Source organism: Lepidochelys olivacea, assembly GCF_965140295.1.
Source record: "Lepidochelys olivacea isolate rLepOli2 genome assembly, chromosome: 5".
Lineage (NCBI taxonomy): Eukaryota > Metazoa > Chordata > Testudines > Cheloniidae > Lepidochelys > Lepidochelys olivacea.
In genome coordinates this window covers 109,071,560-109,093,343 of record NC_140415.1, presented here as the reverse complement: position 1 = coordinate 109,093,343, position 21,784 = coordinate 109,071,560, and the positions used below count along the sequence as shown (strand labels likewise).

At 40.5% G+C, this 21,784-nt stretch overlaps 1 protein-coding gene across 12 annotated transcripts in view; it reads left to right on the top strand.

Annotated features, from left to right (window-relative positions):
* Window positions 1-7,854: 7,854 nt before the first annotated feature.
* MPDZ (multiple PDZ domain crumbs cell polarity complex component) overlaps window positions 7,855-21,784 on the top strand; it is a gene marked incomplete at its 5' end in the record, with an annotated part of 133,938 nt that continues 120,008 nt past the window's right edge. For 6 of the 12 annotated variants that reach the window (XM_084628273.1, XM_084628274.1, XM_084628271.1 and 3 more), the window contains 3 exons: window positions 7,855-8,026; window positions 20,013-20,084; window positions 20,749-20,915. In XM_084628273.1, coding sequence (XP_084484399.1) covers window positions 20,069-20,084; window positions 20,749-20,915 — 183 coding nt within the window. Of the gene's footprint in view, window positions 8,027-20,012; window positions 20,085-20,732; window positions 20,916-21,784 lie in introns of those variants that run through there. The other 6 variants (XM_084628266.1, XM_084628275.1, XM_084628276.1 and 3 more) reach the window with 2 other exon arrangements.

Here is a 21,784-nt window from a genome sequence, read left to right as displayed (position 1 = left end):
GTTGTGGGTGAGGACAAAGTCACAAAGGTCAGCCACCAGGTTAGCCGTGACATTATCGGGGATACTGTTCCTGACGGCCTGTAGTCCATCTTTGTGTGGAATGTTGGTGTAGAGGGCATCCATAGTGGCCAGGAGGGTGTTTTCTGGAAGATCACCGATGGATTGTAGTTTCCTCAGGAAGTCAGTGGTGTCTCAAAGATGGCAGGGAGTGCTGGTCGCATAGGGCCTGAAGAGAGTCTGCATAGCCAGACAATCCTGCTGTCAGGGTGCCAATGCCAGAGAGGATGGGGTGTCCAGGATTCCCACGTTTATGGATCTTGGGTAGCAGAATACCCCTCACTGGGATTCTAGTGGTGTGTCTGTGCAGATTTGTTTTTGTGCTTTTTCAGGGAGTTTCTTGAGCAGATGGTGTTTCTTTTGGTAACGGCCTGTAGAATGTGGTGTTGGAGAGCTGCCTATCAGCCTCTTGTTCATATTCCGACCTAGTCATGATGATGACAGCACCTCCTTTGCCAGCCTTTTTGATTATGATGTCAGAGTTGTTCCTGAGGCTGTGGATGGCATTGTGTTCTGCACGGCTGAGGTTATGGGGCAAGTGATGCTGCTTTTCCACAATTTCAGCCTGTGCACAGTGGTGGAAGCACTCTATGTAGAAGTCCAGTCTGTTTCAGCCTTCAGGAGAAGTCCACACAGAATCCTTCTTTTTGTAGTGTTGGTAGGAAGGTCTCCGTGGGTTAGTATGCTGTTCAGAGGTGTGTTGGAAATATTCCTTGAGTCAGATGTCAAAAGTCGGATTCTGGGTCACCACAGAACTTTATCATGTTCGTGGGGGTGGAGGGGCAGAAGGAAAGGTGCCGAGATAGGGCAGATTCTTCTGCTGGGCTAAAAGCTCGATAGATTAACAATAATTTTGAGCGGGTTAAGGGAACCACTGTTGTGGCCCCTTGTGGCATGTAGTAGTTTAGATAGTTTAGTGTCCTTTTTCCTTTTTAGAGAAGCAAAGTGTTTTGTAAATGGCTTGTCTAGTTTTTGTGAACTCCAGCCATGAGGAAGTTTGTGTGGAAGGTTTTTTTTTTATGAGAGTATCCAGTTTTGAGAGCTCATTCTTAATCTTTCCCTGTTTGCTGTATAGGATGTTGATCAGGTGGTTCCACAGTGTCTTTGAGAGTGTGTGGCACAATCTGTCAACATAGTCTGTGTGGTATGTAGATTGTAATGGATTCTTAAATTCTGCGGCTATTCATTGCCTGCTCTAAGCCAAAATCCGCAATAGGACTCCAGGTTGATACTCCAAGGAATAGAAACTGCTTATCTAAAATGTGTGAGAGTGTCAGCATTCTGTGGCACATGTTAGTGAATGGAGAGTCAATTGACCACATGCTCTTTAGTGAAGGTATGACAAAAAGGCTATCCCAGGAAATCCAAACAAAACAGTCCACCCTCAATTTTGGAGGGAGGGGGAAGCAGGCATGGAGTGAGGCAAGAACATTTATAACTAAAAGAAGGCTGTGGTTCCATATTTATGGACTGTATAATCAAAGATCAATATCAGTGCTGATTGAACATCAGAAACCTTGATTTGTCAAATGTTGCCTTTTTTTGTTAAATAAGAAATTATTTGACTGACTGCTTTTGTATCACACATGGAGGTGGTGATATCCATATGATGAACTGTAGCTATACACAGTGGACTGCTTCACCTTAGTGAACATGAAATCCATCATAAGAGTTTATTCTAAAAATAAATTTTGCTGGGGAAATGTCCTTGCCAATATGGTTTCCCTCCCTCGCAAATACATTTTTGGTTTAGCATGGACTCTTCTCAGCTGAATGTATCCTCCTGAGTGATGAGATGACGGAGAATGGAGACAAAGGAATACAATGTCACTTAACCACATGACACCATATTGACACCAGGACAACATAAAAAGCCACGGAATTGGTCAGCTCCCCTTCTTTTTCTTTTAAATCCATGGTCTCCTAATCTAGGCACTATCCATTTTTCTACTCCAAACTTTATTGAAGAGACATCTTGTTGCTTTAAATCCTGGAACAACTGTTTGTATTAATGAGTCTCCCATGTCGCATTATATCTGGACTGCATCCCTTGCAGCATTTCTGAAAAAGTGTCTTTAAATTTAGTGGTCTGCGACTGGGGTCTGTCAAATCTGTGGTCACTTTGCAGAAAGTACAGCCTTCTTAAAATAGCCTTAATCTGAGGAAACCAGACTCTCCTTGTAGGTATTCTCAGTCTGAATAATCTATGATAAGGTTAATATGTTTTGTCACTTATTTGGCTACACTATTCTACTAAGAGCCAGGCCTATGGTTTTAAACCATCATGTTTGTATGTAAATAAATGCTCTTTAATTTGTTGTAATTTCAAATTTGTTCTGTAGTTATAAATAATTAACATACCTTTTATGAGATTTTTTGATTTCTGTTCCACCTTAAGGCATACTCTACCCTTCAGGCAATGTGTAACCACCAATAGCAGTAACAGCTAGAGTATGTCTTCCCTGGAGACAATCTTCCTCCCTCCCAACCCCCCAAATGCAAATCTATCCAATACTCTTGCCAAAATATATGCTCCAATAAATCAAACTAATATTCTGTACTTGCCAGTACAATAAACCAAAAGTGGAATGAATCCTAAACACCAACCTTGACAGAGTTCCTAATTTTAACTTTACATAATAACATCAAGGATGTTACCACCAGCTGCTCTGCTGTCTGTTTTGCCTTCTGATTTTGAAGCATTATTTTTATGCTGAAAATATAGGGGAACATTATTTTGCATTTGAATGTATGTTTCTACACTGAAAGTTGTACTATCATTGTTTTCAAACCTTTCAAAGGGCCAGGCAAGCCCTTTTTGGGGGGCAATACTCCTGTAATTTAGGAAAACTCACATGGCTTATCAAATGGTTTTAGTGTTTTGTTTATCTATAATATAAATAGTTATGTATTTTTATGGTTAACATTTGAACATATTTTGAGTTAATGCCCTTGATTTTAGGGGAAAAAAATACAATGGCTCAAATTTATATTTTCTTCAGTACAGTTACACAAAAAGAAAAGACTGAGAAAATACATTTTCATACAACAGCCAGCAAATCCCTAGAAGCCTTGTGTCATCCTCTTTCTGGGGAAGGGTTGGGTCGGGGAGATATTGTTCTCAAAGGAATCTGAGTGAACCATTTTATTCTTCTGCCCTGTGTGGTAGGACCTCATCTAAAAAGGAAAAACAGAATAAACTAACTAATTACTCAGCCATCAGATTGTTTATCAATGGTCTTCCTAGCCACTCCCCTAGACTGTCTCCATTTACTAATGGATCTATGTAATTTATTTCTGCATACTTTCCTTTATAAAGGCTGAAGAGAACCCAGGCTGGTGTAACATTTTTTGTTATACTTGTACAAACTTCTAATCTAGACATGTTGAAGTGGTGTAAAGTAGATCTTGCATAACACAAACTCCTGCTACAGACAGTGTACTTAACTTGCACTGTCTATAACTACACCAATTTAATATAAGCAAGGGCTAAGAGTAAGGTTTTTTTTTTTTTTAGTTTTAATAGATATAACCTGCCTAATGTATAAATCAAGAGACATGGCAAAAGCTGAATTGTAAATCTCACTTTACTTGAGAATTTAAGGAACATGCCTCACCCAATATGCACATTAAAGAGATTTTTAAAAATAGACCACTACACCTACACAGAACACTTGGAAGTTGTCATACAGTAGATATTGTTATATACCTAACATGGATAATTAGCTTGTGGGCCTAATTCTGGCATGTCTTACATTTCCTGTAAGTCTATTGACTTCATTGTCTTTGACCGGTGGGATGTCATGGAGTGTAAACCAGACTAGAACTTGACCTTACTGAACTAATGTTTTTCCAGTAAGCACTTGAAGTCACTTTGATCTAGGTAAAAAAGCAAGCTCTAATTGATTCCCCTAGGAACACAGGAATCACCATTCTGGATCATATCTGTGGTCCACTCAGGCCCATATCCTGTCTCCAACAGATGCTGGCAGCAGCAGTGTCCGAGGAGAGTACCAGAATTCCACAGTAGGCAGACATGTGATAATCCACCCCCAACCAAAGTCTCACCCTCCTAACACCATGGTGTGTTTTTTTTTTCTCAAACTAAAGCTGCACATTGACCAGAGCTGTTTACAATGAATTCAGATTGCTTTCCTGAGTTGATATAGTTAATTTAGACCATTATAAGGTGTCTGAGAAGTTCACATCTTTCCCTCCACTGAAAACAATGTAGTATTGACCTAGTGGTGCAAGTAGGGCAGTATGCTATACCACTTAGATATTTATAGTTGGTACTCCATACTGGAAAGACACAGGAGGAGCAGAAAAAGGGGCTGACAGTGTCCCCATGCCAGCAGCTCCTCCAGCATGGCTGTACCACCCCCAGCCCCTCCACACAGCTGCATCTCCTGTCTGGGGTCTGTACAGCAGCCCCCCAAGGAGGACAGGGCTGGAGGAGGTACATCCATGCTGGAGGAGCTGCCAGTGGGGGCCACCCAGTGGCACCACATTCTGCTCATTGCTGCTGCTCCTGGGAGAGCCCTGCAGTTCAGAAGCTTCCAGCGCAGCAGGAGGACGACAGAGGCCCCACCCCAGTAACATGGGATGGATCATGGGGGAGAACGTGGGGCACGAGGAGTCACGTGGGGTCATGTGAGGAGGTCATGTGCCCCTCCCCCCACCTTTTAGCCAGAGTAGTGTGAAGTAGATGGTTGATAGATACAGTACTGAATGAATTGTAATGAATTCTACTTGTACTACCGTATCTACCAACCACCTTCGAAATTGGCATGCAGAGATCACTAACTGGTTCGAATGGTCGTCACATTCCCAACTGTCTCATTGTCCTAATGATCTAACCCCTATCCCCACAGCCAGTTTTTCTGTCAAGTTTAACGTTCCCAGGAGTGATGTCATCAGTGTATGAAGAAGCATCAGCCTCCTTATACCAGTTAGAAGGTATGCCCTAGCTGTGGGTGGGATTCCTCCATTCTACCTGTGTGCCCTTGCAGCATGGGCCTGGCTTCCTCCCCTTTCCCAACTTGTTAATTCTTTCTTTTCTGCTGAAAATTTAAAAAAAAACAAAACCTCTTGTTGTTAACCCCTAAGCTTTGCTACACAATGTACTATAGCACGTGCTACCCCATCTCACATTTGCAATGAATTGATAAGGGTTCCTAACAGGAAAAACAAAATCCCTAGGCTAAGAATTAAAAACAAAAGTCTCCCTCCATCAGCTAGGCTCCTAAATAAAGTGTCCAGATTTTCTAAAGGCCTGCACACCTAAACTTCCATTGATTTCATTTGTAATATTGTCTGAACGATTTTGGCATTTACCTGATGAGACTAAGAGACCTAAGTCTTCTGGCCCTGCTTAACTGGGTGATGGTACCCCTTTAATTTCTGTGCAAGATCAACTGCACTCCCCAGAGCACGAGTACCATTCCCAGTTAGCACCACCTGGGCTGCAAGTGACTCCAAATTTTCTATGGAGGTGGTGTCCCTACCCCCATTCCCCCTACTGATCAGTGGAGCTGGGTAGCTATAGCCGGGCATGCATGCTGCATCCTATAAGTGATGGTACAATGGGTGTCAAAGAGCTCCAGGAAGCATTCTGCTTCACCAAGGCACAGTGCATTCTGACCACAGGTACTCTGCAACTTTTTCACTGTCGTGATACAGAACAGTCACTAACGCACATAGTCTGCTTCTGTTCTTCTGTAGGTATTTTATGTGAGTAGTATTACAGCTAGTAATTATACAAGTAAACAAGCTCTAGTTTACTTTTTAAGTTTTGGACTGGTACGAAAAAAGTGTGTGTAAACTTCAGAATTACTGGGGAACTTATAGAAGCCCAGTAGCGTACGGAACTGTCACTGTGCCAAATATAATCCTGCTATTTACTTTAAAAAGTCAGTGGACAAACCAGAACATTAATGGACGAAGAGAAACATTTACAACCTGGAAGGTTCTGTTTTGTGAGCTTAATACCATGGCTGTATTTGTAGGATCTCTGTTCAGCCATAGTCCAGTACAATCCCATTTAGCTAAAGGACAATATTTTTTACCGTAGTTGAGCTGAAGAACACAATGGTGTCTTTTATTGACCTACTTGGCAATGCTTACAATTCAGTTACATTTTGACAGAGTAAATGAAATCAAAACAAAAACAAGCAAATCAACACCCAGTACCAGGCCCCAGTCAACTGCAACATGAGGTATTCAGCAGGGCGAGCCTGCTTTCTTTCTGGTACTAAGGATGCTATCACAACAGAGCTGCTTGAGTAAATGGAACAAGAGGTGATTTCTTGGCATTATAAAGGAAAATAATGACCCTAGTGATAGTTACTAAATAAAAAAGTACATCAGATAGGAAGCAAAATGCTCAGCAAACAAAGGAAAACAAGCATTAGCATTCCTTTTTTGTGCTGAAAATAAATTTCACTGTCATTGCTCTTATTCCACTTACATATTTGTTGTATTTTATTCTAGCGATGTGTGTGTGTGTGTGTGTGTATATATATATATATGTGAAGGGAACATAGATGGAGATCACTGTGTTTTTTGGATATTATTTCAAATTCAAATAAAAGCTTGAAAAACCCCCAAGACCTCCCCTTTCGTTTAGCCCTGCAATCCTCTTTAATAACAAAAAGAATTTTCAAGTTTTTTTTCTTCTCTTCTCTGTTCAAACCCTGAACAAAATATCCCTTTCCCTGAACAAACAGCAGGAAGCTTGGTTCCCTTATTTACTTTGTACAGTATAATACACCTATCCCTCCCCAATTACTTTCTCCATAAGAAAAATCTCTTCACATTTAGTCAATTTTAGAAGGGAAAACAGTAACAAGAAAACTGTAGCATACAAGTTGGGGAGGGGTCACTTATGCAGTCTTCCCTGAATTAATAAAAGTGTTGCCTGAGTAAGACATACAAGATTAGGCCCAAATGTATTAGGGGTAAAACCCATTTGATGTTGGAACAGTTTCTCAGAGGAAGTAGGGGAAACAATCACTCTGGCACTATTTTTTTTTTCCAATTTCCTTTATACATTTCACTTGGTATAGTCACTTGCAAAAAAATAGGAAAATGTGACTGCAAAACCACAGTAACTGTCAGGAGAGGAGGCAGCTCAGGCTGAGACAAATAACTTCTGAAAAATGATTGGATTGCAAGTTGATGTCCCTTTAAAATTAGAGTGGAACGAGAACTAGGTAAACGGCTATAGGGAATAACGCTTAAAAGCTGTGTGAGGCCAGACCAGCTTGAACCGAGTTTTCAAAAGGCCACTAAAGCCCCAATCCTGCGCAAAAGCGTGTGTATTCCTTTCCTGATTAGAGTAGTCCTGTGTGCTTGCGGGATCGGGGCCTGAATTTGCAACCTCCAGCGGGACGGCACTCTGCATGCTGTCTCCACAAACTGCACACGTGAGGTACCGGTGTGTGTATGTAAGTGTAATGTGTTCCAGGAGCCATCGCCCCCCGAAGACACGCTTGTGGCATGCAAATGCGGAGGCCGCCACTTTGCAAATGTGCTCCTGAGCAGAGCAGCTCTGTGGCCCTCCGGCATCTTCCCTCAAAGCAGGCAGGGCGCAGGGCAGACGCGGCACAAGGAGGGCGAGGGCAGCAAGTGGGAGCCCCCCTCCTGTTGCTGGCTGCTGTTGTCATGGTTGCTTCTTTGCAGCCGGTTCCTACTCCTACTTCTGCGGGGCTCGGCTTAAGAACGTCTGGTCGCTGGGAGGGGGAGAGAAGGGGGAGGGGGCGGCTCGCCGTCTAGCGGCCTGATGGTTGGGCAGGATTAAGTTTCATGGTAGCCTCTGCGTGTTTATCCTGCACCTCCTCTCCGGGCCGTTACTTGGGGGCGGGGGGCAGGAAGGTCTGCAGAGCCAGCAGACGAGGGCTGCAAGTGCTCTTCTCCCCCCCCTCCCATCCCCCGGCTCGGCTGCGGGGTGCCTGGAGCAGCAAGCCGGGTAAGCTGAGCGCGGCGGGGCGGGGCGGCGGCGAGCCGGGGGGTGCCCCGGAGGGTAGCGCTCGCTCCGCCCGGGGAACGTTCGGTGGGCGCCGAGGGAGAGGCGCCTGGGTGTCTTTGCCCCGGGGGGGGGGGCTCTGCCTTTGTCTCCCTCGCCCCCCCCGGCTGCCCCTTTCGGTGTAACTGTAAAAGGATGCGGGTGGGGGGAGGGGTTCGGGCATGTTCCCCTCTCACCCCAAAGACGGGATTTAGCCATAACACCCTCCCCCCCCCTTAAAGTTTCCTGGGGGGGGGCGCTGGGGTTGTGGCCCCCGGGTGCTACTAGGAGGAGGGGAGGGCGCCACAAGGCCTTGCGCCGAACAGGGGAAGCCGCTGCTGGTGGGCTGAGCCTGTTGCTTCTTCCTTGGGCTTTCGGGCGGGTGGCTGGCGTGCAGCGCCCGTGCAAGGCTGCCGCCGCGGGGCACGCTCGCCGGCTGGCGCTTGCTAGACCCGGGGCTGTCGGAAAGCGCGGGGGAGGAGCGGGGAGAACTGGGGAAAGATGCTCTACCGCGGATGTTTACTCGGCTTGGCTCTTAAGGGCGCGTCCCTGGAGGCGGCGAAGGGAGACTGGTCACTGCTGCTACATCGCCGGCCTGGGCCAGGAGAGATCCTGCTGTAAACAAAAAGCCACGTCTCCGCCGGGTATTGCAAGTAGCTTCTGGCGTGGGCATTTTGTAACCCCCGAGCGGACCGGAGCCCCACCCCCCACCCCTCCACCCAGCTCGCCTCGTGGGCTCTGCACGCACAAACCCTATTTTTATTTTGGTGTTTTGCAAACGATCTTGTGTTACTCAGCTCTCCCCGCCTCCCCCATGCCCCCTCATTCAACAGGATAAAGTCTGAGCTCCAATTTAAGGGTGTCAGTGAACATATTGCACTCCTAATTTCCTGGAGTAGACAGAAAGGTGAAAATGCAGGTTATGAGGAGCATCCCCCATCCACACCATCAGTCCTACAGAATTTGCACGGTGCTCTTGGTCTGCTGGGAAGAAGAATTGCACGTGTGGTGAATCTGAAAAACCTTTTGCTTTGAGTTGTAGTGAGTGGATGAACCTAGGAATGCACAAATCCTTCCCCAAATTCTTGTGATTATTTGTCTTTGAACCACTTGGCTAAAAAAGAAAACCCTTCTCCACCCCATATTCCCCAGATTAGTGCCTGCAGGCAGAATGTTTGTATGAGAGACTCCATAAAAGTTGAAGCTGAAGAACTTGATGGAGCTGCAAATAAGAATGCAAAGCTATTTGTAGCCTATCTTGTGATAAATAAACTACATTTGGTGTTGGGAAATGGTGATGACTCTGCGTTCACAATTTCACTGCAATTTCAGGAATTCTGATCTTGAAAAAATATTTCTTTGAATCAACATATTTAGACATTTTTCCAGCAGAGTACAAACAAGGGCCAGTCTCTGCCCACAGGTGGTCATGTTTGCCCTGTGGGAATTGTGCAAAGTATCAGAGGGTAGAATTTGGCCTTGTGTCTGGATAACTTTATTTTATTTATTATGTTTACTTAGGTTTATATGCTTTTAAACACTTGAGAAGATTAAACTGATTACATAGGTGTGGCATAAGTTATAATACTTTTTGAGGGAAAGGTAACGTTGTTTGCACTCTGTTTCATATTTACATTTCATGAGATGGATGCATTAGTTTCTGACTGGTGTTGTGATGTATTTACCCTCCAGTTTTAAAAACGGTACCTCATACAGCACTAGTATGTTTGCCCCATATCACCTGCTGCCAGTTGAAAAGAAAATGTTAGTTTTGCAGGAATTTCTTATAAAGTAAGAGGAATGTGAGGGAGAAGAATAGCAATCCCTTCCGTGAAGTTTTGCTTGAGCACCGATTGCTAATTAGGGTCCATTATTATTATTTATTTGTATTACCTGGGGTCCTTAGTCATGGACCAAGACCCCAAGTTGCTAGATGCTGTACAAAGAGAATAAAAAGACAACCCGTGCCCTGGAGATATTACAATCTAAGTAGTATCTGTAAGGGTCCAATCCTGCTCCCACTGAAATCAGCGTTAAAATGTCCATTGATATAATTTTTAGCAGGACAAGACCCATTGCATTACTATAAAAGTGGCAAAGAGTCCTGTGGCACCTTATAGACTAACAGAGGTATTGGAGTATAAACTTTTGTGGGTGAATACCCACTTCACTCACTTCTCAAATGGACAACTTGTGGCCGGGGGGGGGGGGGGGGAGGAGGAATCAAAACTAAAAAAGAAAAAGTGGGGGAATGTTACTTTAGAATAATGATTTGCTTTGCATTTGAAAACAAGAATGGGTACAAGAGAAAAATTAGTGTAGTTTTTAAATATTTAATTAAACAAATACTGTATTTTAGAAAATGAGCTTCCGCTTCCTATTTAGCTTCAGCATTAATGTATTTGTCATTAAATGTCTGAGTTTGCGTATTATATGTCCTGAAAACTTTCCTGATTAGCCGACAATTTATGTGAAGGGAAATGGGGGGAAAAAAGTCAGTCACTTAAGAGAAAAAAAACATTTGTTAGCAAGATAGAGAAAACTATGCAATTTGTAGAGTTTTAGTTTAATGTGCCTAAGAAAATAAAATTATGAAATAATTCAAACTGTACAGACATATTCTGTTAGAGTTAAAATATATTTATTTGGAGAATTAGATATCCAGTGTGTGTGACTGTCATTTTTATTTTACAGCTGTCTGGGATAGTTGATGTTAAGTTTCTATAGCTGCCATGCTTATTTTTGTATGGAAGAGTGGTTCAAAATGCATACTAGAGTAGTTATATAATGAAAGCGACTAATTTATATGATAGCCCAGGCATGGTCAGATAATAAATACCATAGAAAGATATTTTCAAAGAGTTTACTTCTTTTCTTTCAGCATCCCAGTTTTATTTAGAGAGAGGAAAAAATGCACCTACAGCTACCTACCTACTTTGGTCTTCCTACATGGATTTTTTCCCTTGCTGATTATCCATTTTGGTACCGTGCTAATGCTTTTCCTTTTTGCTAGCAGAGAAATGTGCCTATAATCAGTTACTTATGTCACTGGCTTTTATGAATATGCTCCCAGAACCTTATACTCCAGCCTACTATTGAGAAGATTTTTTGTCTGAATACATTCTTCCTCCTTTGGTATAAAATCTGCCCTAGGCCATCTAATTGATATCAGCATGAGGAAACAAGAAAAAGCTTTGCTTTAATGCTAGTACATGCCCCTTATTTTTTTTCCTGGTTTTGTGTGTCTTTGAAATCCACAGAACACAGTTCAATGAAACTTTTTACAGCTTATCAATTTATAGACCAGTTTCAATATTTTATTGTAGAATAAATCTCCTCACACACAGGCCACATTTTAATAATCAGATTTAAAACCATCTGAAGGCTTTCAGGATCATCCAGTTCATGCTCCAAAGAAGTAAAATACAGTTGTTACCCAATAGATTATGATTTCTGTGAAATTCACAAGAGTTCAATAAATCAGCTGCTTAAGTGACTTTTACGAGCATCCTACTGAGGTACCTGAAGTCCGCAGGCTACCATGTTTAATGAATATGACCTCATTAATTTAATATTCATAGCAATGATATTTTTATTTCACTCATTGGGTCTCCTACCCAGATCATATTGTAATATTTAATTTTGTTCCTTTTGTACATGTCTGTACATTTATGTGTAAATATGTGCCTTCCACTATCTTGGAAAGAAGATTTGGGGCTCTTTTGGCTGGTAGTTGAGAAATAATTGGCCCAAAAAGAATTAAGGTGATAAGTTGGTGGAATTCTCATTGTTATTTGGAGCAGGTCTTTCCATTGAAAACATTAACATAGAGGAAACCTGTTACATATTCTAATATGGCACTGGAAAAATATGCTGAATTTAATAGTCTTTTAGTACAGAAAACATTGTTTTATATTTTCATGTCCTTCAGTTGTAAGAAAAACACTGAATCTTTGAGAGACCTTTTTTTGAACTGTTGCTTACTATTACTTACTGTTTTTGAACTGTTGCTTACTATGCTGGGAACTATTTAATGTCCTGTAAAATATGTAGATGTTTTAGGAGTCCTAGAGGAAATGGTTCAATTTATAAATGTTTAAGAGTGTAAACATGTTTGGATTTGAAATACTAATGACCAAAGTATATTTGTTGAAAAGCTTTCCTTGTTTTACATCTTGTGGTTAGCTTTATAATTGGTTGAAGTGACACAGATATGTACTGTAATTCCATCCACGTAATTAAGTTTGCATTTCATATAGATGCTATTTTTAAAAAGTAGTTTACCAAAATATAATGTAATTTCCTTATGAAAAATTCAGTTAGCCTAATAGATTTCCATTTTATAATGCTGCTTGCAGTTAATAGTAGTTAAAATAATTCTGAATAAATGGAATCAGGTGCATTTGTCAGTAGGGGAAAAAAACCTTAAATGTGTTTAAAATTTTGAATCACACTAAAAATATACTTAATTAAAAATTACGTGTTAGTAAATAGAGTACTTGAATGTTCTTGTGTCTTATCACAGAACAGATTGTAATATTAAGAACAGGTGTATAGATAACTTTTTCATACAGTGTTGTGGTAAGTTCCAGTTGAACAGCAATATGATTTATACGAAAGTGTTAACAAAATAAAACTTATAAAAATAAACTAAATAAAACTAGAAGCTAACTTAAATATTAAAATTATTTTTCATCCATCCCTCAAAATATTTAACATGACTTTTAGCAAAAGTCAAACATATTTTTATTCACTGTCATAATTAATATATGCTCAATGTATTCTCTTTTATTTTGTGCATCTTTTTTCATCTTGGTTCATACAAAATTCTGATAAATTTTCAGAGATTGGGAATAAAGCTTTTCATATTGAATTATATACAGTCTTAATATGACCTACAGTGGTTTGTGAACTGTCAATTTTTTAAATACTTAATTGCTTTTTTACTTTAAGGGTCTCAAAATCCTCTTTTATTGGTGTAACTTCTAAAATTTAGATTTCAGGCTTCTTGGGCCTGTCAGTTACATACTTTAGTCAAGAGAAATTTGCTTGGTTCATGAACTGTGTAGACAGTGCAAATTGCTTTTGCTTGTATTAAATCAGTCCTCCTCCCATCATGCAGAAGGGTGTGCTCTAGACTCTACTGGCTGAGGGAAGACGTGGTTAATCTCAATCTGGAACATGGATGTCCTGTCAGTAAAGCTCCTTTCTTGTGCCTTCCCCTCTTTATATCGCTCCTCTGTTTCTTCTTACCTCCCTTGTCTTGCTGTTCCCCATTTATCCGTTGCCATTCCCAAGTCGCTCCAAGCACCACCAGCAGAAGGTTGTGATTTGTTCACAGCATTTACTGAGCACAGTAAAAGTAATACAGTCTGTGCAATTCTTGTTTGTTTCACTCAACTTTTGTAGGTTTCAGAGTAACAGCCCTGTTAGTCTGTATTCGCAAAAAGAAAAGGAGTACTTGTGGCACCTTAGAGACTAACCAATTTATTAGAGCATAAGCTTTCGTGAGCTACAGGCATCTGAGGAAGTGAGCTGTAGCTCACGAAAGCTTATGCTCTAATAAATTGGTTAGTCTCTAAGGTGCCACAAGTACTCCTCAACTTTTGTAGGCACTCCTAGAAATGCACTTCAGGCAGTTGCATAGCCATGATTCTCCATGGAGGTGAAAGTAAGAATATAGCAGGGTTCTGTGGGAAAAGTGGGATTTTCTTTATCCTGTGCCCAAATTAACCTACCTATATACCTTAGAAACAGAGTAACATGATCAAAGCAAAACAACATTTGTATGCCTTGTGGGAGCCCAGAGTTCAATGTTTGCCTCCCCCTCTGGGGTTGCAGCCAGTGGTGGCAGTGAGGCTAGGTGACAACAAGCTTACCTTTGGAGATTGCAAGCTGTAGTGGCAGGGAGACTTGGCAGTATATAGTAGCGTCCCCTACTTGTGGATTGCAGTTTGTACTCAAAAAGAAAAGGAGTACTTGTGGCACCTTAGAGACTAACCAATTTATTTGAGCATGAGCTTTCGTGAGTTACAGCTCACTTCATCGGATGCATACCGTGGAAACTGCAGCAGACTTTATATACACACAGAGAATATGAAACAATACCTCCTCCCACCCCACTGTCCTGCTGGTAATAGCTTATTATAGGTGGGAGGAGGTATTGTTTCATATTCTCTGTGTGTATATAAAGTCTGCTGCAGTTTCCACGGTATGCATCCGATGAAGTGAGCTGTAGCTCACGAAAGCTCATGCTCAAATAAATTGGTTAGTCTCTAAGGTGCCACAAGTACTCCTTTTCTTTTTGCGAATACAGACTAACACGGCTGTTACTCTGAAACCAGTTTGTACTCAGTGACACTGACGACGACCACAAGATGGCAGCCAGACAACAGGGGCGGGGAGGAGGACAGGATGAAAAAAGGCGTGCTAAGCAGGCCAAATTCAAGTGTAAATGTAGATCGAACATTTGGAAATGTTGGCCTTAGTATATATAAAATGTGTGTCCTGAATATTCTTTTTGTTTAATTGAAGCAGATTTCTGTTTTAGTCTCTAAGCCTTATAGCCAACATTTGGGCCTGGATATCCGTCTTAATACAGGCATTTCTGCTCTATTCTGAAAATGCTACCAGTACAGTAATGGCTGTAGGATAAAGCCTATTACAGTGCTTTCTATCTTCGGCATTGCGTGTTTGCTAATCCAGCGCTATAAGCATTAGTTTCCAAGGTATTTATCTTAAAAAGGATTTGTGAAATACTGGATAGAGTACCAATCAATGAAGCAGGATGAAGCGCTCTCTTGGAAATTATATAATCAAACATAAAAGAACTCATTAGATGTGGGCCAGTTTTTCTTTTCGGTGAAGCTTTTGATGGTTGCGTGAAATGGTTTCACTGCTGTAGTTAAAGGGGTACTGTCAACATAAAACTCACGGCTAGATTCAAGAAGGCCCTACTCCTGCGCCCGTTGATGTCAGTGGTGCAGGATCAGGTACTAAGCGTTCAAAGCTGCAACATGCTGAACACTTATTGCCAATCACTCTGCAGAATTGGCCCTAAAGTTGAAATAAGGAGGTGTAAATTACATTCTCCTGGTCCAACAAAGGAGGATTCAACCCAGAGGAGAGGAAGTGCACTGCTGCTGCTGCCTCCCTTTGAGATTATTCTAGGGGGACCGGCTTTAACTTCTATGTTTAGGATGTTGGAGGTAACCTCTCTAGGAGATTGGTGGATGGGAGGCCCTGAATTTGCCCTCACCAAGCCTCTTTCTAGCCAGTATCACCTACATTTTGTTGCTGTTTTGGTCCCGTGTTGTCCTTCCCCAGCAGAAGGGAAAAGGTGCTGCCACTTTTGCCACCTCCATGTCCTTCCAGTAGCCTGTGTGAATTTAACCTCATATTTAAATAATCCTGATGATTATCATTGCCTCTGCTGCTTTAGTGATAACTGAATGATTATTAAATCATTGCTTAAATAATAACTTAAAATGGTGAGTGTCCAGTTCATTTTTTATTGGCTTGTACAATGATAACAGAGGGCAGTTTCACTTCTCTTTCCAGTTATTGAGGGAATCTAGACCCTGCCACTTAGTTCTAATGCCTAATTTTGTTGTCTTATCACCATCACAACCCATGACTGCTGTTTTTTCTGCAATGTTCTAAATTTTTTTACCTCATCCTCCCATTCACCCCACCCCGTTTATTTGTTTTGTCCACCTTTTCTGTCACATCAGACAGTAAGCTACCTGGGGCAGGGGTTATCCACTGATTAATCTCTTCAGTGCCTAGCATAGTGGGGCCCTGACCCTTGGTTAGGGCTTATAAGTGTTAGCCTAATAAAAAAGACAACAACATTAAATACTGCAGGCTCCAGTGGTGGAGATTATAAGGCCAGGATTTTCTAAAGCATTTCTACTCAGCATTGGCTTAACTCTGCTCCCCATGAAATCAGAGGGAGTCTTATCATTGGCTGAAGTGGGAGCACTGAAAGCTTTTAAACATTTCACCTGAAAGATCTTGTTGTTTGATAATTTAGCAATCAGACATAGATAACATAATTGTATAACACCCCAACACCTTCCTTATTAATCCAGCCAACGATAACACACAAATGACCTGTTAACATTACAGCAACAGGTGTCCAATTAACATGGCTATAATTGTGCATATTAGCATCGGCAATACTGATGAAGTTGGGGAAAAAAGTAGTTGTTAGAAATGATGACTTCAGCTCTAGCAGAAACAGAGTAGTAGAATCTATGTGAAGTTAAGATAGTAAACTCTTAGGAGCATGGACTGTGTTTTAATCAGATATGTCTGTAAAAAAACTGGATTGGCACCTCTAGGTGCTACTTTAATACAAATAACTAATCAGAGTAGCCATATTGAAAATGAGAAAATAAAAAAGAACATGCACCTTATTTTCAATCTTCTAAGAGTGTAATACAAACAATACACTGAATCCTGCCCTCAAATATACAGTTGTAAATTCAGCTATGCCTCCATATCTGAAGGTAGAATTTGTCCCAATGAGCAGAGAGTAAAATACCAGAAAACTATTAAAATAAGACTTTTTTTTTTTAACGAGCCAAGAGCTTTTGTTGTAACTGCTCATGGTGTTTGTGTGGTTAAATACAGAGCTCGGCCAAGGCATAGTAGTGAAAGCTGTTATGATTGAGAAGCTGCTGATTGCTCTGCTTCAGTCCTGGTCAGATTACTGACATAACCAACCAACAAAAGAACACAGTAGGCTTTTATTTCAGTGTTGGGATCAGTTAATGAGAGACCCTTACTGAAATACAGAAATACCAAATTAAAGTAAATAATTGGTTTGCTGACAAAGTGACCGCTATATAGCAAGTATCCAGAACTTAAAAGATCATATAAACAGCAAACTCTAAAAGAGACTATAGCATGACAGAACATAACAATATACTAATGAGACAAAGTATCTGGAACCTAACATTTTAAATTTTATCTCACCTACCTGCTCCACCCCCCCGAATAAATAAAACAAAACACAAGCTCCTCATCTTGTGTGTATCAGCTTCGCATATCAATACATCTATAAAGAACAATCTGCTTCTCATCCATTAACATACTCATCTTTCAACATGCACAATTACAGGAGTGTTCCCATACCAGTTCGTCCACCTCTCACTCATCAATACTTTTTGTTCTATGTCGAAGAGAATTCACTCACAGGAGGGTCACCTTAATTTAGGCAGAATTTATTGGAGAGCTGATATAAGAGCTCCTGGCAAGTGGAGTCATTCTGACCAACCTTAAATGTTCATGGACTGTTCTAGTGTACAGCAGCTTTAGGATTGTGGACACCTTTTCGTGTCCCTCCTGAGCTGGGCTATCTGCTCTTCTGCTGCACATGAGGAATTGGGACTTACTCTCTACTTGTTTTCAAAATGGGGCTTGGCTGGGCTTGAAGGAAACATAATTGGTATGAATGGATTACAATGGCGAGAGAACTGCAGACTTGTCCATCAAATTACAGAAACCTCTCTATGCCCAAATATGTGCTTTGAATAAAGGATTTGATTTGATAAATTTAGGTATGTGCGTATCTGGCAAGAAAGGTAACTGGACAGACTGATTTGAGGAATCCAGTTCCTCTTCAATATTTAAAGCCACCTAATCTATCCACTCTCTTATAAAATATAGCTATATGCAATATTATGGAAGCTGATCCAGGGAAACTGTGGCCTCCTTCAGTTTTAGACTTCTTGAGATCTGATAGGCATGTATGGGCATCGGCTCTGCCAGATGACATGAGAGAACGAATTCAATAGTGCGTGTAGTGTCCGTTACTGCTCTGTGTGTCAGTGTAGTGTGGGTTATGAAATAAGGTTACTTTTCATTCAGTCACTTGGAGAATCTGAATTCCAAGCTTGATCTGAAGTGGTGAATTGTCATGAAAAAGACAATTCTACTAACTGTGAATCATTGAAAGCATCCAAAAATAAAATGGTGTGAAATGTTAAGACTTGTTGGAACTAAAGAGATGTTTACACTTAAACTGTATTTAAACCCACTAGATTTTGGGTTTCTCTACTAACTCAAAACACAGTCCAGGTTTATCAGCCACTTTCCATTGTTCATGACTTGTTCAAATGAATCTGGGCAGGTAGACCTTTACTCGGTTTCTATGTAGGGAGGGATTCCCCTTACATTCTTATTCTTTCCAAACTGCATAATTAATTGCCCTGTGGGGTTGTTCTCCTGTTCCTGCCCCCATGCCTTCATCTGTGCCCCACCACATAGAATTCTTAAATGACTAGGTTCACCATGTCTCCTACCTTGACAATTGACAATACTCTTCTTTCCTTGACAATACTCTTCTTCTAAACACCTATAGACCACGGTTCTTTACACATTGATGTGTTAACCAGATTTAAGTTAAGATACAATATATTGCATATATATCACATAGGAACATAATATTGTTACAGAAACAGAGGTAATATCCATGTGATAGATACATTTTATCATGTACTTGCCCGCACTCTGCCCACTAATCCACCTTCCCAGCACCCAAATGCTCCAGACTTTTGAGCAACTTCAGAAACGCATCATAATTAAATGAAAATATCGAAAAAATGTTTCCTCCACATATGGAATTCCTCCCCCCTCTCCACCCAAATCTCTGCTGCAAATAAAATTGCATCTGTCTGAGAGTCAAGATGGCAAAATTCAATCCTGGACCAGTGATGGATTTAAAATCCAATGTCTCTTGGTACTGTAGAGCTTGAGATGGGAGTTATCCTATTCTAGTCCTGCAGGGCTGCAAGGTATTACATTTTAAACATAGCTTTTCTATTTTTTAAAAAAATCTATGTAAGGTAATTTTATGAATTTTCTGTGGCTCCTTCTGAGATCTTGTACAGTTGGCTTCATGGTAAGTGAAGCTCCTGACTTTTCAGGTGGATGGATTTAAAAAAAAAATAGACCCAATAATAATTTTTAAATCTTCCTAAAACGTTTGTAAAATAGTCTGTAAGTATATCACACATACAAAAGATGTGCTGGTATAATGTTGGATAAAGGTTTTAATGGAAGTAATTTTGGATGACATGCATAGCTTACATGTGGCTTCACTACTCATGAGTAATTGAGACATCTCAAACTTGTGCTGATAAAGACGTTCACACCAGCATGTATTCAGTATAAGCACACAACAATCATGGAACTAACAAGATACATCCTAGTCTTTACCTTTCCATCCCTTTGGTTTTTTTGTTCTATCCTATCTTCCATCCTTTGTTTGTACATTGTCAGTTTAGATTGTAACCTCTTGACTATGAAGTGCTATCAGATTTTTGATGCTGTGTAAATAATAAATAAAGATACTTATTGCATATATTCCTTTGAAATTCATAGTTTTGCTTTGTTTTGATGCAAAACCATGGATTCTGACAGTTGGAACTCAAAACCTCAAAACATAAATTGTGCATGTAACATGTGGAAATTGATATTGCAAGAAGTATGTCACGTGCTCAAGCAAACATAGCCATCAAGTTTTGTACAGTGTCACTTGGAAACTCATTCGGAAACTACTCTGAAACTTGGAAACTAACTTTACAACGTCTGGGTAAAATAGTAGACTACACCTTGCACATCAGTAGGCAAAAACACCATTGTTATGGAAATTTAGAAACATTATGAATGCTCCTAAAAAAAACTAAGGTGCCACAAGTACTCCTTTTCTTTTTGCAAATACAGACTAACACGGCTGTTACTCTGAAACCTAAAAAACTAGTTTTCATTCTTAGTTTTCAGGTTCAAAAGTGACTTTCAGAATATAATCAGCTGCTAGCTTATTTTAATTGTTGAAAGAGTGGTTGTGTTGATTGTTTTTCAAGAACTTCAGTGTTTTAAGATTTGATTCTTAAAATTCTCTTAACGTGATCACTTTCTTTTCTACTTCTGTTATTTTTAGGGAAGTATATTAGCTGCCATTTCCAATTTTGGGATAGAAACTGAGCAGTGGAAAACATGCTGGAAGCAATAGGTGAGGTTTTATGTTTGTGGCCAAACTAGGTTTATACGAAAGATGTGAACTTAAGACATTACTGTATAAGATAATTGAGCTACATTGTGACAAACATAGCTACTGTACATAGAAATGTCGGATGTGTTTGGATTCTTGTGTTCATGCGTGTATTTTGAAGTGCACATCATTTTCTAGGTTATGTACGTTATTCCTGATGAGCTATCTCTTATTGTCTGTTTTCAGTTTTATTTTTTCATATTTAATAATAGAGCTAGATGGAAAATTGTGTAAATCTTTTGTGAAAATTAAAAACAAACAAACCACAATATCTGTATTTATTGGTGTTTGTGTTACAACAGTCGATTGAAAGCTCACTAGCTGCGATTCCTGCACCTGAGTTTACATGAACAATTTTTCACATATAGGACTTGATTCTGCCACTACTATTGGCTTCTGCCCTTCCATTGATGTCCATGGGAATTGCACCCACATAATTGAGGGCAGAATTGGTCTTTTTTAAATTGTTTTAATGTTCAATATTTTTCACTTAATGTTAAAGTTTTTAAAATATCACCCATCTCTAATTTTAGCTGGTAGGAAAGGGATGTTGTTTATATAGCCTTTGCTAGCTGCATGTGAGCTTTTGTAAGCTACTGCTGACTGGTAATGAATATCACTGCAGATACACATCGGGCCCTGCGGGCAGTGGAGCGCCTGCAGGCGAAACTGCGGGAACGAGGTGACTTAGCAAATGAGGAGAAGTTGAGCTTGCTAAAATCAGTGCTTCAGAGCCCTCTCTTCAACCAGATCCTGAACCTTCAGACGTCTGTCCACCAGTTGAGAGATCAGGTAGGAATGTAGTATCTTGGGGAGAAGAGAAAAGATAAAATGTAGTAAAAGCTTATGTTTATCTGATTGCTACGTGTGATAAATTAACAAAACGTGTGTTGAACAGTAAAATTAAATAACTAAAACTGAAGGGCTGATCCAAAGCCCATTAAAATCAAGGGAAAGACTCCCACTGACTTCAGTAGACTTTGGCTCAAGTCCTGAAGCTCATGTATATGTATAGTTTTTTTCTAGCTGTTTGCCTGTAGCTTATTGCTGTGTACTGTAGGAAAATGATGACAACATGTGGAAAGTTGTTGGAAGGCTGACTTCTACCACCACTCAAAAAAGAAGGAAAAGGATACAGTCATGATAAATTACTATAACAATAGGGACAGATGGTTCGCTGCAATAGCACCATTTACTTCCATGGAACTACCCCGATTTACATCAGATGAGAATCTAGGGGTTTATATCCATCAATTGGCATGCACTCTTCGTGTGATTTATCATACTTGTAGGGAAGAATACCATATTGTTTAAACATGGGTTTGCATATAGAAATCAAATCTGAGGATGGACAGTCGCTCCTATTTTGCCTTCACAATGAATGATCGTTTTGGGCCAGATCCTGCTTCCCTTTTGTTACAAACACATGGAAAGGAAGAGCTTAGTTCTAAAGATCTGTGATCATGATCCTTTTGTGCTACACTGCATCTTTTCCCTAATGGAGGTATGGCCTTTGGTGGTATAGAAAGACTGACTGGAGTGGCCATTACTTCTCATGGAAGGTTGAGATCCACAAGCACAATGGAGCCATTTACTTATACGGAAATAACAAATAGTAAGTAGGCAACAAAAAGGCACAAAATATGACATTACATTTTCAG